This window comes from Armigeres subalbatus, chromosome 1 (assembly GCF_024139115.2).
Source record: "Armigeres subalbatus isolate Guangzhou_Male chromosome 1, GZ_Asu_2, whole genome shotgun sequence".
Taxonomy (NCBI): Eukaryota; Metazoa; Arthropoda; class Insecta; order Diptera; family Culicidae; genus Armigeres; species Armigeres subalbatus.
In genome coordinates, this window is record NC_085139.1 from 88,291,550 (window position 1) to 88,312,396 (window position 20,847).

At 38.5% G+C, this 20,847-nt stretch overlaps 1 protein-coding gene across 4 annotated transcripts in view; it reads left to right on the forward strand.

The window, feature by feature from the left end:
* Positions 1 to 20,847, forward strand: part of LOC134227912 (tachykinin-like peptides receptor 86C) — a 421,610-nt gene that overhangs the window by 305,234 nt on the left and 95,529 nt on the right. For all 4 annotated transcript variants that reach the window (XM_062709627.1, XM_062709634.1, XM_062709621.1 and 1 more), the window contains one exon: positions 7,302 to 7,452. In XM_062709627.1, the coding sequence (XP_062565611.1) occupies positions 7,302 to 7,452 (151 nt within the window). The remainder of the gene's footprint in view (positions 1 to 7,301; positions 7,453 to 20,847) is intronic.

Sequence of the window (20,847 nt, forward strand, 5' to 3'; positions counted from 1 at the left end):
GAAGTGGGAACCTATAAGTGAAAGGATAATCGTTGCCAGATTTAGAACACGGGTCCGAAACCTTACTATAATCCAATGTTATGCGCCAACCGATGTTGCCGATCTGCAAGACAAAGAGAACTTCTACAGTCAACTCAATGCCGTCGTAGATAGAATTCCGAAGGATGATATCAAGATCTGTTTGGGCGACTTCAATGGGAAGATCAGATCCGACAACTCGAACCATGAGCGCATTATGGGACGCCATGGTCTTGGAGAAATGAGCGAAAACGGAAAGCTGTTCGCAGAATTTTGTGGTAATAACGACATGGTGATCGGCGGATCGCTCTTCCGGTTCACAAGGTCATGTGGGTCTCCCGTGACGTCTATACAGAAAATCAAATCGACCAAGACCAATGGACCGCCATCAAGAATGCCTTCATCGCCACCAGCGAGAACAATCTGGGCGAACTACGCACCCAGAGAAAACAATGGATCACCGATGAGACCTTGAGGAAGATAAAGAAGCGAAGAGAAGCCAAAGCCGCGATAGAGCGATCGAAAACCAGAGGAGCCAAAGTCTTAGCCCGTCAACGATACGCGGCTCTTGAGAAGGAAGTAAATCGCTCATGTCGACAGGACAAGCGAGCGTGGTCAGACTCTCTGGCCGACGAAGAAGAGAGAGCCGCCGCAACCCGGGACATTCGCCTCCTCTACGATATCTCACGACGCTTAAGCGGGGCGAAGATGAATGCAACGATGCCTGTGAAAGACGCGAATGATCAGTTATTGACCGACCCAACTGACCAGCTGAAACGCTGGTTCGAGCACTTCGAACAACTTTTTCAAGTGCCAGCCAGGCCATCACCACCTCGGCATGATCTGCCTAGGATCCGACGTATAACTCGCGTCAATACCGAAGCTCCATCACTGCTAGAGATTCAAACAGCCATCCAAAGCATGAAATCGAATAAAGCCCCAGGGGTCGATCGCATATCAGCAGAGATGCTCAAAGCTGACCCCATGGCTTCCGCTCAACTACTGCATCGTTTATTTCGTAATATCTGGGACACCGCAACTTTCCCGGTCGACTGGATGCAAGGTATCTCAGTGAAGGTACCCAAAAATGGTGACCTGACTGTATGCGATAACTGGCGAGGCATTATGTTGCTGTGTACCGTTCTCAAAGTTCTGAGTAAAATTATCCTAGCCCAGATTCAGGAGAAGATCGATGCGACTCTCCGGCGGCAGCAAGCCGTATTCCGTGCCGGAAGATCCTGTGTGGACCATATTGTTACGCTCCGCATCATTATGGAGCAGGTCAACGAATTCCAAGAGTCCCTTTACTTCATTGACTACGAAAAAGCTTTCGACCGTCTCAATCACGAGAATATGTGGGGCGCTCTGAGACGCAAGGCGGTTCCTGAGAAAATCATCGGCCTCATCGAGGCCTTTTCGTGTAGAGTGCTGCACAATGGGGTCCTGTCCGACTCTATCCGGGTCGTAGTTGGTGTGAGGCAAGGATGTATTCTATCACCGTTACTGTACCTCATCGTAATCGATGAGATTCTGGTAGATGCGATTGACCGTGAACCAAACCGCGGGCTGTTATGACATCCTATAACCATGGAGCACCTAAACGACTTCGAATTGGCGGATGACGTTGCATTCCTCGCACAACGGCGCTCTGATATGCAGAGTAAGCTCAACGACCTTGCCGAGCGCTCCTCCTCGGCAGGTTTAGTCATCAACGTCAACAAAACCAAATCGTTGGATGTAAACACGGTGACTCCTTCCAGTTTCACAGTAGCCGGGCAACCAGTGGAGAATGTTGAAAGCTTCCAATATCTTGGTAGCCAAATGGCGTCAGACGGCGGTACCAAGATCGACATAGGCGCACGGATAAAGAAAGCAAGGGCTGCCTTTGCGAGTTTAAGAAATATCTGGAAAAACAGGCAGATAAGTGAACGCACCAAAATACGAATTTTCAACTCTAACGTGAAATCTGTGCTGTTATACGCTAGCGAAACATAGTGTGTATCAGTGGAGAACACTCAACGGCTGCAGGTGTTCATCAACAGATGCCTGTGGTATATAATTCGGGCCTGGTGGCCTCAAAACTGGATCTCAAACAACGAGCTTCATCGTCGTTGTCACCAGAGGCCGATAGCAACAGAAATTCGGGATCGAAAGTGGGGCTGGGTCGGCCACACTCTACGTAGGGGCGGAAACGAAATCTGTAAACAAGCATTAGACTGGAACCCAGCGGGACATCGCAGCAGAGGCAGACCCAGAGGCTCATGGCGGCGAAGCCTCAATAAAGAAATAAAAGAAGTCGACCGAAATCTAACCTGGCAACAGGTTAAAGCGATAGCCGGGCAACGCTCAGGATGGAGATATTTCAAATTCGGCCCACCGGAGGTATACAGGATCCATAAGTAAGTAAGTAAATTAATTTGAACTTGTTTACCTTTCTCTAAGTTAGCTTTAGCTTTTTCAAATAGTTCTTCTGAATTATTACGAATTGAATTTGGCTCTCCAATATTGTTATTACTGAATATTATTTCATTTGGGGTAAGCTTAGTAACTGAATGAACTGAAGAATTATGAAGGGAAATGGCTAACAGAACGATAGCCGTAGTACTAAGATCTGGAAATTAGTATTTGTTGAGGTTTACTATTTCAATAATTGTTGAGTGGGTTTTCTCTACTTGTCCGTTTGATACAGAGCATGATGCGTATTTCAATTCTATGTGCAAATGGTCTAAATAGTTTTTGAGATCAATGGATCTGAGAGTAGTTTCGTGATCCGTAATGATTTGTCTGGGTATGCCGAACGATGTAAAATATTGTGCAAGGGCGTTCTTAACGTCGATCAAGTTTTTCGTCTAAATTGGGATCATTTGAGCGTGTTTGGAAAATTAGTCTACAAAGGATAGAAAATTGTGTTTGTCTATTTGGAAGGTGTCCATATGTATTCTATCGAAGGGTCTGTCGCAAATTGGTCTCGGAAAAAGCTTTATGTTATAAGGCTTCCTTTCATACTTGTGGGTGTTGCAAATTTTACCAGTTTTAGTTACTATTTTGATTTTCGAGGTCATTTTAGGGAAAAAATAACTACGTTTAATTTGGTTTTCTACTTCGTTCACACCACGATGAGCACGTTCGTGTTCTTTATTGATTATGGCGTCTTGTCGTTTTTTGTTTGTAACGTCTTCAACTTATAATTGTGTAATTATGAAGTGTCCGGTCTCGTTGAAGTTTTTTCTGTAAGATTCCTGAATTGTTGGTAGTAGATTCTCGGGTGCCTGGATAGTGTATTGTTTTCCATTATGGTATTTCCTCAAAATATCTGTAATGGCATTTTCGACGAAGTTTTGTCTGCATATTATTATTCGTCGAAAATGTTCAAAAGGGGTTTCAGTAATGACAGTACAGATTCGGGAGATCCTGAAAATAATTTGATTTTTATAGTAGTTTATAGTCCGCTCCGTGCAGTGGATGAAGTTGTCATCAGATGTTTCCGCTGAATGGATAGTATCAACATCAGCTTCTTCCGAGTTGGATGGGATGCTTTGGTTATCCTGTGGTTAATCTTCTGGAATGGGGGGAAGTATGTTATTGAAATTTATTTCTAAATTGTCTTCTAATTTTCTGCTCAAAGCGTCGGCGACGACGTTTGTTTTACTTTGTTTGTATTTGAAAGTAAAGTCATAGTTTTCTAATGCCATTCTCCAGTTCAGAATCCAAGAATTTTTGTTGCAGTTTTTGAAGAAATGCGTTGAACTTGTTCACTCCCCATACAATGGCAAGTGCTGCTTTTTCTATGGTGCTGTAGTTGATTTCACTTTTGGTTAGAGTTCTGCTTGTGAATGCGATTGGTCTTTCCACATTTTCTTTGGAATTTGGGATAAAACAGCGCCAATAGCATAATTACTAGCATCTGTTGTTAGAATAAAAGGCAGTTTAAAGTCCGGGTACGCCGTGATTTGGTCGGACGCAATAATGTGTTTCAATTTTTCAAAAGAAGTTTGGTAATCAGTGTCATCAGTGTTAACAGTCTGATTCTTTTTTAAAAACTTTGTCATAGGCTTAGTGAGCTTTGAATAATCTTTGACGAATCGTCTGTAATATCCTGATAACCCTAAAAATTGCTTAATTTGTTTTGGTGTTTGAGGAAGTTTCCAATCTAAAATCTTTTGTATTTTTTCCGGATCAGGCTTAATATCGTCCTCAGAGATAACGTTACCTAGAAATTTATTTTCTCTGCGCATGAACTCGCATTTTTCCAATTGGATTTTCAAAATGAATGATGCTAGTCTATTTAGAATTTTTGAAAGATTTTCCAAGTGGGTTTTCAAGTATTTTCCGATTATTATAATGTCATCTAGATATACGAAACAGATAGTTCCTATGTATTCGCAAAGTATTCGGCATCCTAGTAAATTCAAAATGACCTAAACTGGTGGAAAATGTCGTTTTAGGTTGGTGTGCTGGATCCATTTCAATCTGGTGGAAACCTGATTTCAGATCTAAAGTGGTAAAGTAGATGGACTTTCCTAGGCTGTCTAATATTTCTTCAATTTGCGGTATTGGAAATTTATCACTAATCGTTTTATCATTCAGCTTTCTGTCGATGACGACTCTAATTTTCTGTTTTCCGAAGGCATCTTTCTTCTTTGGGACTACCCAAATAGGAGAGTCCAGAGTCCAGCAAAAATTTATGTCAATGTTTTCGTCTTCTGACTCTGATTCTGAGGATTTATCTGGTTCCGCGATATCAGTATTATATAATTGTTTCTTATTGAGAGTCAATTTCGGTCTGGTTGAACCTATATCCATAGGTTGAGCTGATTCATTATATTCAAATTTTCGTTCTTTTTTCTCATCGTTTCTGAAATTCTTGTGTTTCTGCCTATTTCTTGCTGGAAGTTGTTCAATATTGGAAACGCTTGCCTCTTTGGATCTAAATTTACAAACAAAAGCATAGGCTGCTTCCATGTCCTCTGGGCAAGCGGCCTGAGCGTAACAAAAGTACGGCTCTTTCAACCCGGCAAGAAATGCAGCTAGGGCATCTTCCTAAATAAATGCGTTGATCGCATCCCAGTTATCTTTGTAATTCTGATTCTCCTTAGCCAAAGTCTTAATATTTTGCGTAATCTCCTTACACCTTGAATAGTATTTATGGATGGACATGGTGTCCATCATTTTGTTTTGCCAAAGTTGGGTCTTGTAAAATGTTTGCTCCTGCCTGTCGCCAAGAGCGTTGGTTAAAATTTCTTGGATTTCCTCGAATGTCTGAGGGTTTCCCGCAAGACAAATTATGTCTTTCTTCTATTTTGTCTTCTATTTTGTGTATTACAGTAGACACATAGATGGCAAACTGATTTGGTGTTACTATGGGTTTAAAAATTTCTAAAGTATTTTCCACCGTTGTGAGCCAAGCAGTCAACTGCTTTCGGCTACCATCGAATTTTGGGATGACTTTAATTGGATCAGGAAGCTTAAAAAAGTCTTCCATCGTTCCTCCATTTGGTGCGGCGTTGCAGCGACGTTTGGCTGGTTTTTGCCATTCCATTAACTGTTGCATCATTACTCATCTGGGCGAAAATCTGTTCCATCGTTATTTTGATAAGAAAATTATTTTGAGCTTTTTAGTGGAATGTTTTCACCTGTCATAAGACGAGTTTATACAATCCCATTGAACTCCACCACTTAAGTGGGGTCCATCGTTATGTTTTCTAAAGTTAGAGAGCAGATATCTGGGGTCTCTTCAACTGGGATATGAGAGAATTCACCAGAATCTAAACTGGAAGCTTCTGAGTCTGAGCTACTGTCGGTAATTTAATTTTTTGAGCAGCGCTCGTGCTTCTTTTAACGCTGACTTGGTTTTTGGCATCAAATTAAACCACTGAAAACCACAGTCAAATGCGTAGGGACACGGCAGGTATGTTCGTCTGTTCGTCATAGTCTCGAAAACCAATAAAAGAGACGCTTTTTTGTAAAACTCATACGTACCAAATCGTAAGCTCAGGAGAAACGTTCTGCTATAGTGGAGTTCTAGCAAATGTACGTTGCTTTCGTTGGTTTTAGCCCCTACGACGATGGACGGAAATACCTGCCGTGTCCCTATGTAAGGGACAAAGAAAAATCTTTGTTTGTGAAGTAGTCAAGGAGCCCACTAAAAAGTGTTGATTCGCTTCTCTCTTACTTGCCAAGAAGCCCACGTAAAGTGTTGATTCGCTTCTCTCTTAGTTTGCCTATCTGGTAGTACAAACTAACGACGTGAATGTTTATGAAAATATCACACACTGGAGCCCGCTTTGCGGTTGATTTGCACTGAATGAGAATAATTAAATAAAATTACTCACGATTTTATGCTGTCGTTGTGCGTAGTCCCGGCTGGACGATGTTGGTTGTCCAAGTGTTCACTGCGGGGGGATCCTCGAGTCCTCGGCGGTTCACTTTGATGATAAAGCTTCCCTGTTGTGCTTCGGATGTTTCAAGTATTTTGGAATACTTTCCTCGGAATCACTTCAATCACGGTTATTAATCGTAACTATTCCACTTTTTTATCACAATGATTCACTCCAGTCAGTTCCGTACGGCTGCGCCTCACGGAATGTTTCTTATAAAAAAATAACTTTATCCACTATTAATTACATTAATACGGTTTCACTACTTAAAATCTAATTGTAACTAACACTTCCTAGTCCGAATAAAGACTGACTGTCCGTTTGCTGATCAAACCCTATTTATTAATTAAATCTGTCTACGCTGCAATACCTGGCCAACGGGGTCGAACTCCTGCCAAAACTGCTCGGTGGCGCGATGATGTCTTAGCAAGGGCGGTTATGCTGACCTTGCTGGTTGATCGGAAAGGTTCACGCGTAACTATATTTTATTAAGAAACCATAATGGCAAAAATGTATGGATTTGGCAAATACCTACATTCAATAAGAACATTTCTATTCTTGTAGTAACATTGAAATTGCTCCATCAAATGCATATTGCCCAGCGTCGTTCATTTTAAATGGAAATACACTCCTTTGGAATAAAATTGTTTTCTTGTAATATTGGCTTTTCTTGAAAATTCTTGGACCATATAATAACTGATATGTTTGATTATTGATAAACACTTCGAAACTACATTGTTTCGGATGAAATCTCCATCAAATTAAAAGATTTTGATGTATTCGGCTGAAAAGAACGTAATTTAAATCATGGTTAGCACAAATTTTGTATTTTGTGTGTGTGTTGCCAAATGAACGCTCACTATAAAAACAGTCTTCTATTTTGATATTTTTTTTCTTCATTTCTAGATACAACTTGGTGTTCCTCATCCTGACTTACGGCATCCCAATGCTCATCATGATCGTGTGCTACTCGTTGATGGGCCGAGAGCTGTGGGGAAGTCGTTCCATTGGCGAACACACGGATCGGCAGCTGGAGTCTATGAAGTCCAAAAAGAAGGTACGTTTTCGAATAACAAACACTTATGCAGTATATTCACAGCGTGCAACTATGCCACTGGGTGGGGGTAGGGGGGCTGGGCAATATTCCCTAGCTAAGCAAAATCTGCTTTAATGTCTTGCCTGTGGGTATTTTTACGTCATGCAACAATTGAACAATATAGCTAGCTGATGCCATCTTCTAATTGTAGAAAATGTCAACCGTATTCATAATATTAACCCTTTTCAGAAAGTGGTGATATTTTGTTGTCGGAAAACTCATGAGGTAAAACGCCTTTTAGCCAGCAGCTCTTAGGGGACAACGCACCACGCGTCGGCGGATCAGATTTCTGGTATGGAAAGTGCGTGGAGACGCGTAGTACATTGTAGATTAGTCCCACTAGGTCGTTTTACCTCACCAAAATGTTTCATCAAAATGTGGAAAACTTCGGTTTTTCCTATCTTCCTTTCGATTAATTTGAAACTTTTTTCGCCTAACCTACATAATTTTAGGTTTAGTTTTGCTACGAACCTCTCAAAGTTGTTTTGCATGGGGGAAAGGGCTATGCGTTTTGGGACCTCTACCCCTGATTAAAAAGTGTTCCATCAAAAATAAAAGCTACCAGTGTTTTCATACCGCATTTTCTTTTTTCGCGATTCGGACGATACATGGCTTTCCCAATGCCTGATGCACTAAATGCATTAAATATTCGCATTCTTCTACTGTCTTTCACCTGCACCACGCTTTACAGATCCATAATGAGTAACAAACTTCCATTCGCATTCGCATTCGCATTGTCCTAAATGTGAGATGAAATGCCAATTTTAAGAGATGAAACATATTCAATTAACTTTGTTGAACTACGTTCGGATTTGGACGCATTTACCTTATATAATAACATGATTACCATTTTGTTGGTTCATCCCTTCCTCGAATTGAACAACGTGGTAGAAAACGTTTGGCTCGAGGAGCAGCATGATTTTTGTTTTCGCATTTTCGTTATTATCATTTGTCTGTTGACAACATGCTGGTTTTCGTTTGACTGCGAGCTTTAGGTATACGGGTGGTAATACTACTGGAGCCGGAAGATGAACTGGATTGAAGTTTTGATTAGATCATTTTTTTTGGTAATTCAATTTCCTGTTCGTTTAGCTATGCATAGTGTAAGCTAAGAAGATTTGTTTCAAGTAAAAATTGTTGTGCAAATGCAAATGGTTGAACCTGATTGTTGATGGAAAACGGATCTCAGATAATTTTATATTTATTTAATTGTTTGATATGATTTTTCATTCCGCTTATTTCAGTGACTAGATAAAACCATTGAGTATGAGTAAGTTTACCAACTTATATGATTCACTGTCTGCTTTTGCAAGAAACTAAGCGAAATTGGTATCACACCGCAATAAGATAATAAATCCAGCAAATCTCTAACGTTTACCAAAAAGAGATTCTTCTTCTCCAATGGCTCTACATTCCAACTGGAACTTGGCCTGCTTTTCAAATAAGTATTCTATTAGCATTTCCTCAGTATGAAAGCTTTTATATGCCCGCCATTGCATAAGTATGTATCTTGTGTAGCAAGTACAACGAATACACTATGCCCAGGGAGCCAAGAATGTTTTCCACCCGGAAACATCCTAGACCGGACCGAAAAACGAACTCGCCATCTCCGGATTGACAATCCTACGCCTTTACTTGCAAGGCTAACTGGAGACTCAAAAAGAAGATTGATATTTATTATTTCCACCTATTCAGGCCATTTTTTAGGCCATCATTTTAGGCCATATGGGCATATTTTTCAATGTTAAATTTTGCACTGAAACTGACAGATGAATCAAGCATCAATTGAAGAAAAGTCTTAATTTCGTTTTTACCCCAATGAAAACTGATGAAAAAAAAAAATACCTCAAGAGCGCTGAATGGGTAGAATTAGGAATAGAATGTCTAATAATAACATTCCTCGTGATTAGGCCTACATAAATTTGTATTTCTACGCAGTGCATGTATCGATACATCACAGCTATGATGTTGATAACTTTTCCCAGTGGCCCAGTCACGCACATTCCAGACTACACTTTTACTGAATGCAAATCCTATGCGAACAAGCCCTATGCAGGAATGAAATAATTGACAACCCAGAAACGATAATTATAGCAGAAAATGTTGCTCGGAACAGCATACAACGAAGAACGAAACCACTTCCTAAAGGAGGCATTCCACGGGGGCATGTCAGTCGATCCTGAGCGACCATTTCGAAAATATTTGAAACTCTGCACAGTTTTCAATTTCATCTAAATCGTCATTTTTCGATATCAAATCTTCATATTGAGTCACGACTAACTTTTCAAAAGGGTGTATGTGAAAATGGTTAAAAAATATTTAAAAAGCTGCACAGCAAAACGGAATGTTCGATTGTTATGATTTTTTCAGCAAAGTTAGACAACTAAATGGTGATTCTTAAGAAAATGTGCACAGTAAAAAAAATTTTTTGCCTTTAAAAATATCTTTTTGTCACAAAAACTCAAATATCTCAAAACCCTATCTTTTTTCGAACGTAATTTTTTAGGAAAAACGGTCCATTATATTAGCTATCTACCATAAAAATTTGGTGATGGTAAACTAATAAACAAAAAAGTTATGACATTTCAAACATTTCACAATTTTCACACTTAGTAAAAAAATTTTTTTTCTGTGTAAGTTATTTCGAGAATTGCAGTTTGATGCAGATTTTATTGTTAAGGGACGTGATTTAAACAAGTTGTTTTCATGATATTTTGATTTAATTATTCATAGCATCTATAAGAAACTTAGACACGATCCAGTGTTGTGATCAAAAGTATTGATAGTGTCATAATTTTCATTGCACGTGACTGGCGAAAATTCTTTTAATAGTGTTGAAACCTGTTGATAATAACGTTGATAGAAACATATCAGAAATGTTATTAATGCTGCAAAATCAAAGATTTATATACACGTGTACGTCTATAGTTTACCTGCAAAAATATACCTCTTAGAGAATAGACTTTATGATCGGGAGGAAACGGGTATCTTCAACAACAACAAATGCATGATAGGTACATACCATGACAATGCTTCACGAAAAGCAAAAAATTACTACTACTAAGGTTGTTAAAGATCTTATAGTAATTTTTTCTTCAGTCAAGCAAATGACACCAAACTAGTCAGTAAAAACTTAAAAGTGATTTTGTTTATTGAAATATTACGAACAACATGAGTAGCCGCTTCCTCAACTCTTGTAGGCCGTTTGATGGAAAAAAGTGTTCAAAAGAGTTACGAAATCTCACCGAAAGCACCATAGATAAACTGAAAGCGACTGGTTATGCTCCAATGTCCACATTGAATACAAATTTACGCATTTGCACGTCCTGCCGTCTAAACGTTGACAAAAGAGCAATCTGTATATCATCGGTTGAGCAGAGCGCAGGAAGTTCGAAAACGACAGCAACTGAGGAATTGCCAGATGTATCGACAACAACTGAGGAATTACCAGAAGTATTAAGTGCTGAGAGCCTTGCCACCGTACCATCAGCGAAATCTGTTTCAACAAATCAATCGGAAGATGAGTGTATCCAAAAGGTCAACATCGAACGCTTTAACGAGGGCATAGCTGGGATAAAAGTGACTCTGATTACATGGAGTAAGATGGACTACGTTTATTACCCGGAGAAAAATACCGTGAAATAAACGAAGCTGTACGAAGAAACCTCTTCAAATTAGGACCTGATGATGTGGAAAATACAGACTACGATGAGGTAATTATAAATATGAAGGAAAGGTTCTCGAATGCAGCCACGACAAGGAAAGAAAAATTATTGATTTTGTCGATGCTGCCAAGTTCGTGGTCTATTCAGGATGCCATTGATGAGTTCAAAACCAATAGAAATACATGGAAAATACTTTATTCGCTGAGTTTGAAGAAAAATATATTGATCAGTTATCATTTGAGCAATGGGTGACCACGGATAGGTGTGACATAGAAACTATTGTAAAACCTGTAGATGAGTTTGTGTCATATTTTTGCTTGAAATTAGAAAGTTTAATCCCTCACGATTTCATTAAAACAGAACAATCCAGCTTTTTAAAAAATACGAAAAATACATTACAAAATGGTGAATTTTTAGTCATTTGTGATTTTTCTGAAAATTACAGCTTTGTATTGCAAGATGAAGTTCAGTCCCATCACTGGAACGTACAACAAGCTACAATTCATCCATTCGTTATTTATTTTAATGGAAGTACGCAAATTGAACACTTAAGTTTTATTATAATTTCCGAAGATTTAAGACACGATTCAGTATCCGTAAACTTGTTCATTGAAAAATGATTAACTTTTACGCGTTGATAAGCATAAAGAAGTCAAAAAGATATATTTCATGTCTGATGGAGCAGCGTCGCAGTACAAAAATCGTAAGAATTTTCGAGCCTATGTCAATTTAAATCAATGTACGGAATTGATGCAGAATGGCATTTTTTGCTACATCACATGGCAAAGGTCCTTGTGATGCTATTGGAGGAACAATAAAGCGCATGACCACAAGAGCAAGTTTAGCCAAAGAACGTGAGCATCCAATTAAAACTGCGAAAGAACTTTTGATTGGGCAAATCGTAGAAAAGAAAAGATTTAACCAAATTATCATTTTGTTTTACTACTACTGAAGAGTACGAAATAAAGGCTTCAGAGCTCAGCGAGCAATTTAATAACGCGAAAACGATCCAAGGAACCCAAAATTTCACTGTTTCATTCCATTGTCGGAAAATAAAATTAAAGCAAAACTATACTCAAACTGTGCTGATAATAATTCAAAAGTGTTCGATATTTTAAAAATTTGAATAAAAAAATAAAAAATAAGTATTAATAAACTGTTTTCCTGATATCATAACCCATACCAAAATTCAAACCCAAAACTCTTAGAGTTTCTATAACAACATTGTGTAACTGCCACATTTAATTTAATACTTAGGATAATATTAATTCATTTTTATTTATTTATACATATAATATTTATACATATAATATACATAATATCGATGAATACATAAATATGGAATATCACACAAACAACTTGTTTAACTCACGCAAGGCCCTTAACAATAAAATCAGCATCAAACTGCGATTCTTGAAAAAAAAATACACGGAAATTTTTTTTTGTTTACTATATGTGAAAATTGTGAAATGTTTGAAATGTCATAACTTTTTTGTTTATTAGTTTACCATCACCAAATTTTTATGGTAGATAGCTAATATAATGGACCGTTTTCCCTAAAAAATTACGTTCGAAAAAGATAGGGTTTTGAGATATTTGAGTTTTGTGACAAAATGATATTTTTAAAGGCAAAAAATTTTTTTTACTGTGCACATTTTCTTAAGAATCACCATTTAGTTGTCTAACTTTGCTGAAAAAATCATAACAATCGAACATTCCGTTTTTGCTGTGCAGCTTTTTAAATATTTTTGAACCATTTTCACATACACCCTTTTGAAAAGTTAGTCGTGACTCAATATGAAGATTTGATATCGAAAAATGACGATTTAGATGAAATTGAAAAACTGTGCAAAGTTTCAACTCAATAGAAAATCATGAATTAAAAATTTTCTTAAATTTTGATGCTGTTGCTTGGAATCGCTCAAAGGTAGAATGCTCAAATTGCTGCTCATACACCGGCAAGAACTGTATTCAACGTTTATTAGAAATTCCTGGTATTTTGAAGAGCTTTTCATAATACTGCGATATAATGAAGCCTATATGTCTACTTCCTTCAAACGAAACTTGTTGCACTCCTTGATTTCACGAGTGAATAAAGCCGCTGTAAGAGCAAGGGTAGATGATGTTCTCATAAGCCATGGGTTCTTAAGGTGTGGATTGCAGTGGTTTGATTGCAATTGATTTTGCTACCTTCACGGATGGTCAAAAGCACTCTTGACTACTATAAAAACATGATGAATGCTCATTATGTGAAACGACTTTGTAATCTCCCCAGGTTTTAAACAAGAAGACATCGATTGAAATATCCAACAACACACCACATTCTAAATGTGTGACCAACAGTTTAACATTTATCTAACTTAATAATAATTCAGCTAATTAGTTGATAGGAAAAATTCTAAACGCATATTTGAAAAGTTTGGAAACGTCTGCTCCCAAAGGATCTATGTTTTATTGAAGCGATATTGTATCCTTTTGCAGATTCCCCGTTGCGAACTTCATATAATAAGCGAGTACTGGTAGAAAACAATTCATCCGCTCGACATCTTAACACCAGACAGCACAGCATTCTTATCCTTGTTCTTATCATTGACTGTACACCGTTTCAGGAAAAAGAAAACGATGAAACGTCGAAGATGAAAACATGAATTCGCTGAAGTGTGATTCAAGTGACTAGAGTAAAAGTTACGCAAGTCGTAGGGTGTTCCTATAGTTGTGGTAGTGTCGTTATTACACAATCTACGTATTAAACGCAGTAATCCATATAAATTTCCAATTTGTTGACCTGTCACCTGCACGAAATAAAAGAAAATTGGTTAAGAATTGAATTAAAACTGTTGAAATAACACTAAAATACCCTTGTTTCACTACTTTGTATCAATAGTTGTGGTACTGTTCCTAAAGTTCCGAGTCCCATATGAAAACAATGGGATTCGCAACAAGTGACATAAATTAAAGAAAATACCGGAACTGGGACTTTTACCCTATAAAATACTCTTCATTCTATCTTAGTTACGTGCTTGACATCAGCACAATATTAAAGTGGCGATTCCCAGGAAGATATCCAGATAACACAGAACATCATACTTTTATGTTAACATCATAAATAATATATCGATATCCAAATAGGTCACACTGAGAGGTTGACCGTATTTTTTTTTTCATTAACCATTTTTCCGGTGATTTAAACTAGTAACAATCCCGGTGATAAGTAAAAATAAATTTTCAGGAAAGTTGATGATTCTTACCTAGGCAGCAGCGCGATACATTTATCAAATTCCTCCGAAAATTTCAGCAAAGCGTAAATGATACAACTTTCAATGGACTGCCTACAGCAGAAAATCGACTTTGTCGCCACACAAGGGTACCAAAAATATAGGAATATGTGTACGTACGTATGAGTAGCCGGTAAAAATCGTTTACTCATTAATGTGTACTCTGCTATCTCTTTCTCTCTGCTAAAAAATTTACCCATTTTGGATTTACTCATTTAAATTAATAAATAAACGTGTTTCTCCGTGTACGACAGCGCAGTAAATTCTTATGGAAAATTTGGTAAGATTTATACAATGCTGTATTGGGTTATGTACACGCAAAAAAATATGCACGTTGTTTCCACCTGAAAAAGTACGTGGATTTTTTCCACCTGAAAGGAGAATGGGCGGTTTTGAGCCATCGATGTACACAGATGACCCATATCTTAGTTGAAAGATCTCGAAAAAAAAAACAAAAAATAGTGTCTATGGGGTCAAAGTTGTACATGGTGGGAGAAAAAAGTTATGAAGCGAGTAAAATGTGGTTATTTGAAGCTTTTGTATGTTTTTTCCCAGTTTCCTCACATAAACCTAAATGGCTTTAAACGGTCTAGTCTTGTTGACCTGCCTCTAGTAGAGTTATGAGGGAATTCCATGCAAAAGATCAGACTACTGAATGGAGAAATGTACATGTTGCAAAGGGCATCACCACTTTCTGAAGAGGAGGGAGACGAGGGTTATAAATATAATTAAAGCTGTTCAGCGAATAGCGAATAGCGAATAGTGTCACACTCGTTACAACTCTGAGCATCATCTGTCTTCATGATTAAATTACTTGTTCAACCAATTACATTAGGAGCGAACTAGTTTTTTTTAAGCGGCACACTAGAAATGTGTCCAGCCCAGCGTATATTTCCTACTTGTGTCATATATTGAGTACATCGTCGAGTACATAAACGAGTATTTTTAAAAATCTTTATTTTAATGATTTTTTGTCTAATTAAATAAGTTCATCACTTACATTATCAAGTGGCCACAACAAGGTCTTTGACAAGGGTATGTTTGAGAAAGCAGTTTGATTCCAGCGCAATCCCGGTGAGTTGTTTGCAGTATTAACTTGAGCCTTTGATGTAATTATGGCAAGAAAGGTACAGCAATGGCATGCTTACCGTCCAATCTACTGGTGGAATAGGACGATTGCCGAACTCCGTCGCAGCTGTATTCGTGCAGGAAGTAGGATAGAGAGAGCCTACAACGATATTTAAAGAGAAGATCGTAGACCTATATTTCGTGGATAAACATGAGCTGCTCTCAGGAATCAGGCTCAACAAGGCTACTTGAATGGCAAACTCATGGGGAGATGCATATAAGATCACTATGGCAATGATTGGTAGCCCAATGAAACCGTCAGAAAGTTGCCCAAAAGAGCTAAGGACAATAATCGAAGGACTGTTTCCGCGCCATGAATCAACTGTCTGGCCGCCTACATCAAAAAGCGAAGTTAACACTACTACGGAAGAAGACCGTGTTACTGCAATCAGGAATTTATGACGAGCTTTAGTGCTTGATTTACCCCGTAGTTACTACTTATTGACCATATTAGCAGTTCTTGCTTAGGGAAATCTACAGATGTTTGCTTGAGACTAGCACTGTTCTATAATGTACAAGTGCTGGTGATCTCACATAACGAACTATTTTCAATTCTAGCAATAATGCCAAAATAGTCAATTCATTTAATTAGTTTACATCTAAACAGCTACTAAACGGCTACAAAGCAAGACCATGCTGAGGGTGGCTGGGTTCGATTCCCGGTGCCGGTCAAAGCAATTTTCGGATTGGAAATTGTCTCGACTTCCCTGGGCATAAAAGTATCATCGTGCTAGCCTCATGATATACGAATGCAAACATGGTAACCTGGCTTAGAAACCTCGCAGTTAATAACTGTGGAAGTGCTTAATGAACACTAAGCTGCGAGGCGGCTCTGTCCCAGTGTGGGGATGTAATGCCAATAAGAAGAAGAAGAAGACATCTAAACAGATAACACTGAATCAAGAAGATCAAAGTAGCTCACGAAAGAAATTGGTCGCAAAAATTTCTTCACGCGTCATTTTTGCCCTTTGTTTTTCGATAATTTAAATTTAGTTCGACAATTCAATTTTTGAAATGGTGGAAATTCGGAAGGATGCAGCCATACTAGCTGGTCAGCAAGCTCAACCTTACAAGCAGTGCCACTACTGGAGTCATCATAACGATCACAACGGTAGTTACGACGACGAATACGGAAAGTGGTTGTGGCTGAAGTTATGAAGCCGGTGACAACAGAATCCTGTCTCGCAAGAAGAACCTCCTCGCATTGCTATCGCTTGTTGTTCAGCAAACCGAAGGGCGGAAGTATTTGGGTCTACACATCGAGCGCGCAGCAAATATTTTCCCGGGTTTTCGATTCTTTGGACATGGGCAGTAAGTAAATGTGCGGTGGTAAGTACCTTCCTGGAAAAATAAAAGGTGAGTACGCTTTGACTTAATTTTATTTCATGATCACACAACATAGATTTCATATTTTGAACTGCTATTCCACTTATCCTTAAATACAATGCGATAAATTAAATAGTGTACAAACAGTGTGATTCCAGCGTGATACAGTGTCATCTGTCAAAACGCATATGGGATCACGGTACCGAAATAACCGTGACTTTGGACCAATTCTGCAGTGCTATTAGAATGTTTGAGCGGCGCAGAGAGAGAGGTAGTGCCGTGAGAAGATTTTGAAAATGTTCACCAGTTTGGTTGCTTTTATAATTTAATGTTTTCTCACTTTTTTCGTAAAAAAAAAATGATTTTTTTAAGGATCGGATGATCAAGCCATAATGTTTCTTGTTTAAAGCTAGATGTTGCTGCATCGTGTAGATTCTGGAACACAAAAGGGCCTCATGCAGATGTTCGGTGAGATCAAACAAGTTTTACTAATTGTTGATAAATAATCCCATAATTTAACTTCATATAATTATTCGTATCGATATCGACTATTTGCAACAATCAAACACATTTTCCAGGTGTGCAATACACTCTAGTACCTACTAGTTTTCAAACAATAACATTGCTCTATATATTAAGAAAGGGCATCAATATCGTTTACTCATTTGATCCTATGACTTCTTTTGTCATTCAATAGGTATTGCTATATTTTTATTATGTAGTGAACATGTCTTGTAACTATTTTTTCTAAGCTCACCAGATTCTGTTTCACATGAAAACTCTTTCACCTAAACAGTTGTATATAAACCTTTCAAGATTCGCGTGATTTTCTTTTGTTCACACGGCCTCGCCCATTATGTGTGTTTAAATATTGATCTTCTGCCAGCAATGCCATTCCTTAAGGTGAAGGTGGGTTGAGTACCAAAACAAAGCTTTGAAAGTATTGGTACAATAAAAACTGTCATATACTGTAGTAGTATTGGTATCGTATTTATAAAAAACATAAAATATAAGTAGGGTGGTTCAAAAACGACCCAGCTCCAACACGCTCACTCGATTCCGTCCCATGCTCCGAGTGTCCTCCAAAAATCGAATTGAACAAAAACTGGTTGAGCACAAGCCGGTTCAAGTTTGTATGAAAACTAGTATGGGAAACAAAACCTTTCATTACACTGGCTACAGCGCCTCCTCGAACGCTGGCGAAAAGAGAACCCACATAGCTGAAAGCAACATTCTAAAGACTTCACTGAACGAAAATCGCACCGCAGGAAAGATCCATTGATTACGTAACGCAAAAAAAAATCATTTTATACCCCGCTCACCCCCATGTCACACTTTTTGTATAAAGTATCTGCTCCTGGTGCAATAGATATCACAGACAAATTTTGGCTATTTTGTTGAAGCACACATTTCTGTTGCCACACTGATGCCTTCTGAGAAGCCTAATTATCATGCTAAAGACACGCAACCTCGATTGAAATCGACTTCTAACTATTGGAACGACCATTCAATATGCATTGTCTACAGAGTTAAAGCTCTTGAATATTTTATCCATTCATATGGTCTCCCCCCTCGCCAGCGCCCAATGACGGAGCGCCACAATCAGAATAATGTAAAATTCAACCTCGCCATATCAACTGTCATACAAACCTGCAACGACCTGTGCACGGTAAGCCTCTGTTCAAACCAGCCCAAACCATCGGATGACACCCAAATTATAAATCATAATCGACTGAGCGTGGCGGAGCAAAATTATTTTTTGAACCACCCTAGTTATTAGTTTGCTGCTGCCGGTGCCGTTGTTTACATTCGCTCCGTGATCAGTTTTTAATGGTTTTTTTCGGGCAAAAATAGCAGTTTATATTAAGTTTTCGGTTCAAACAAGTGGCTGATTTCGAAAAGTGATGTTTGATTTGCATTCCATCAACATTTCGGGCTGCTCATGTGCGGAGAAGTGAGTTAAAACTTGATTTTTTCAGTGCCCTTTGAGAAGAAGTGAAGTGCAGTGATGAACCCACCAAATCGCGAACGGCTAATAAATCGGCACGAAATTGCTGATTTATGATATTATTCAAGCTGAAATACATAAAACTCTTTGGATAAACATGTTCATTATCACGGGAAGTGAATAAATATGCTGTGAACAGGTTAGTAATTTGAATATTTAGCTTTTGTTCGATGCTGTTCGATGCATTCGAATGTTGGTGGGAGAGGAGTGCGGGAGGTGTGGGGTTGACCCGTGGGAGGTTCGGTGCATTATTGACTGCCATCGTGGTACTCCTCCATCTATGTCCTTAAAGACACTATATATAGTGTCTTTACCATTCCTCAACGATCTTTTTTTATTATCTATCCTATTTTTTGAGACTTTGTTTTGCGTTGTCTCAAGTATTTTACAAAAGTACAAAAGTAAAGTTAAGAAGTACTGTGAACCGTACCGTACCGAAGTTGAAACATTCATTTGCTACTGCAACACATTGTATAATGATTCTGGGTTCTAAAAAATTACTACTGGCAAATGTTGCTGATACAGTCAAACCTCCATGAGTCGATGTTCCATGACTCGATATCGACTCATGGAAGCAAATTATGCCATATTAAAAAAATATTTCTGGGTTACTGTGATGGTCCCTTCAAACAGCTTTCCAAGGATGTTCTATTCTACTCCTCGATATTTCCATGAGTCGATGGTCCCTTCAATATCGACTCATGGAGGTTTGACTGTATATACAAAAATTAGTAGGAATGTCATGTCCCTGTGTTCTGCAGAGGACATTTTCCAATATAAATACATTATTGAAAAAGCTTCTAGAGTTATTTGCTTCTGTGCAGGGTTCGTACTTTTTGTTTGATGAGACGAAATCATGCAATTTTCTGGTCGATGGAGAATGTTTCGTAGTTTGTGGTGAAAAAATCTTTGAATGATTCCTCTTTTCCTTTGAATGAAGGGAGGTAAACGAAAATCGACTTTCCTGATGATTTTTTCTTTCGTTTCTTCATTTTCACTCCTAATTCACTTTTCGCGAAACTGTGGTAAGCAATTTTAATACATTGTGTTTTGACGAAAAAAACGCTTCCAAGCACGGAAAATATGGAGATGTTGTAAGTAAAAATTTGGTATAATTTTAACGTCTTGAGTTTTCGCTTGATTTTCATCGCTTTTGTTTCTATTTCTTTGTCTCGTTCCAGAGAGCGAGTAATGGCGCTTAAACCTAGGCCTATATGTACACTGATATACATAAGTATTCGTCATGCTTTCATAGTAATCTATCTGAATTTATGCGAATACTTTTGCCTATCAGTGTACATATAAGCCAGGGCACTAGACTAAAAACTGTGTCCCATCCCAAGACGTCGAGGACCCATGAAGTGATTAATCTTCTTAGCAAAGCCACTCCCAATGATTCGTCAATCATCTTTTCCCCTGAATGTGAAACGGTTGGTACGGCTGTCCCGTTTCTTCCTTTCGTAGATTCAAAACTCTTCGTTGATCATGTTATTTATTACTAAATAATCTGATTGCCGGGGAGTTCTGGATTTTCTCCCAAATTCAAGCCTGCACGGTGGGCCTGGCCGTTTTAATACTTGTGTCATATTTATGATATGCTGCAAATATTAATGCAGACAAGAAAATGCTCGGGAATACAACCGACATTTCCAGGATGCTTTTCAATACTGGCTGTGCATGTGCTAAGACAAGACAAGACAAGAGAAGATAAACAGATAACACTGAATCAACACCATCTTTACAGGATTGCTGTCCGGCATTCTTGCAACTTCTAGTGCTTTGTTGAACAACAGGCAAGAAAGTCCATCACCTTCTCTTGGCCCTCGCCGACATTCAAACGAACTGGAGTATTCGCCCACAGTCTCCACACAGTTTCGCACACCGTCCACCGTTGCTATGCTGTATGAAAGCTGTTCTCGTCACAGATGGTGCGTAGGGACCGTAGGGCCGTGAA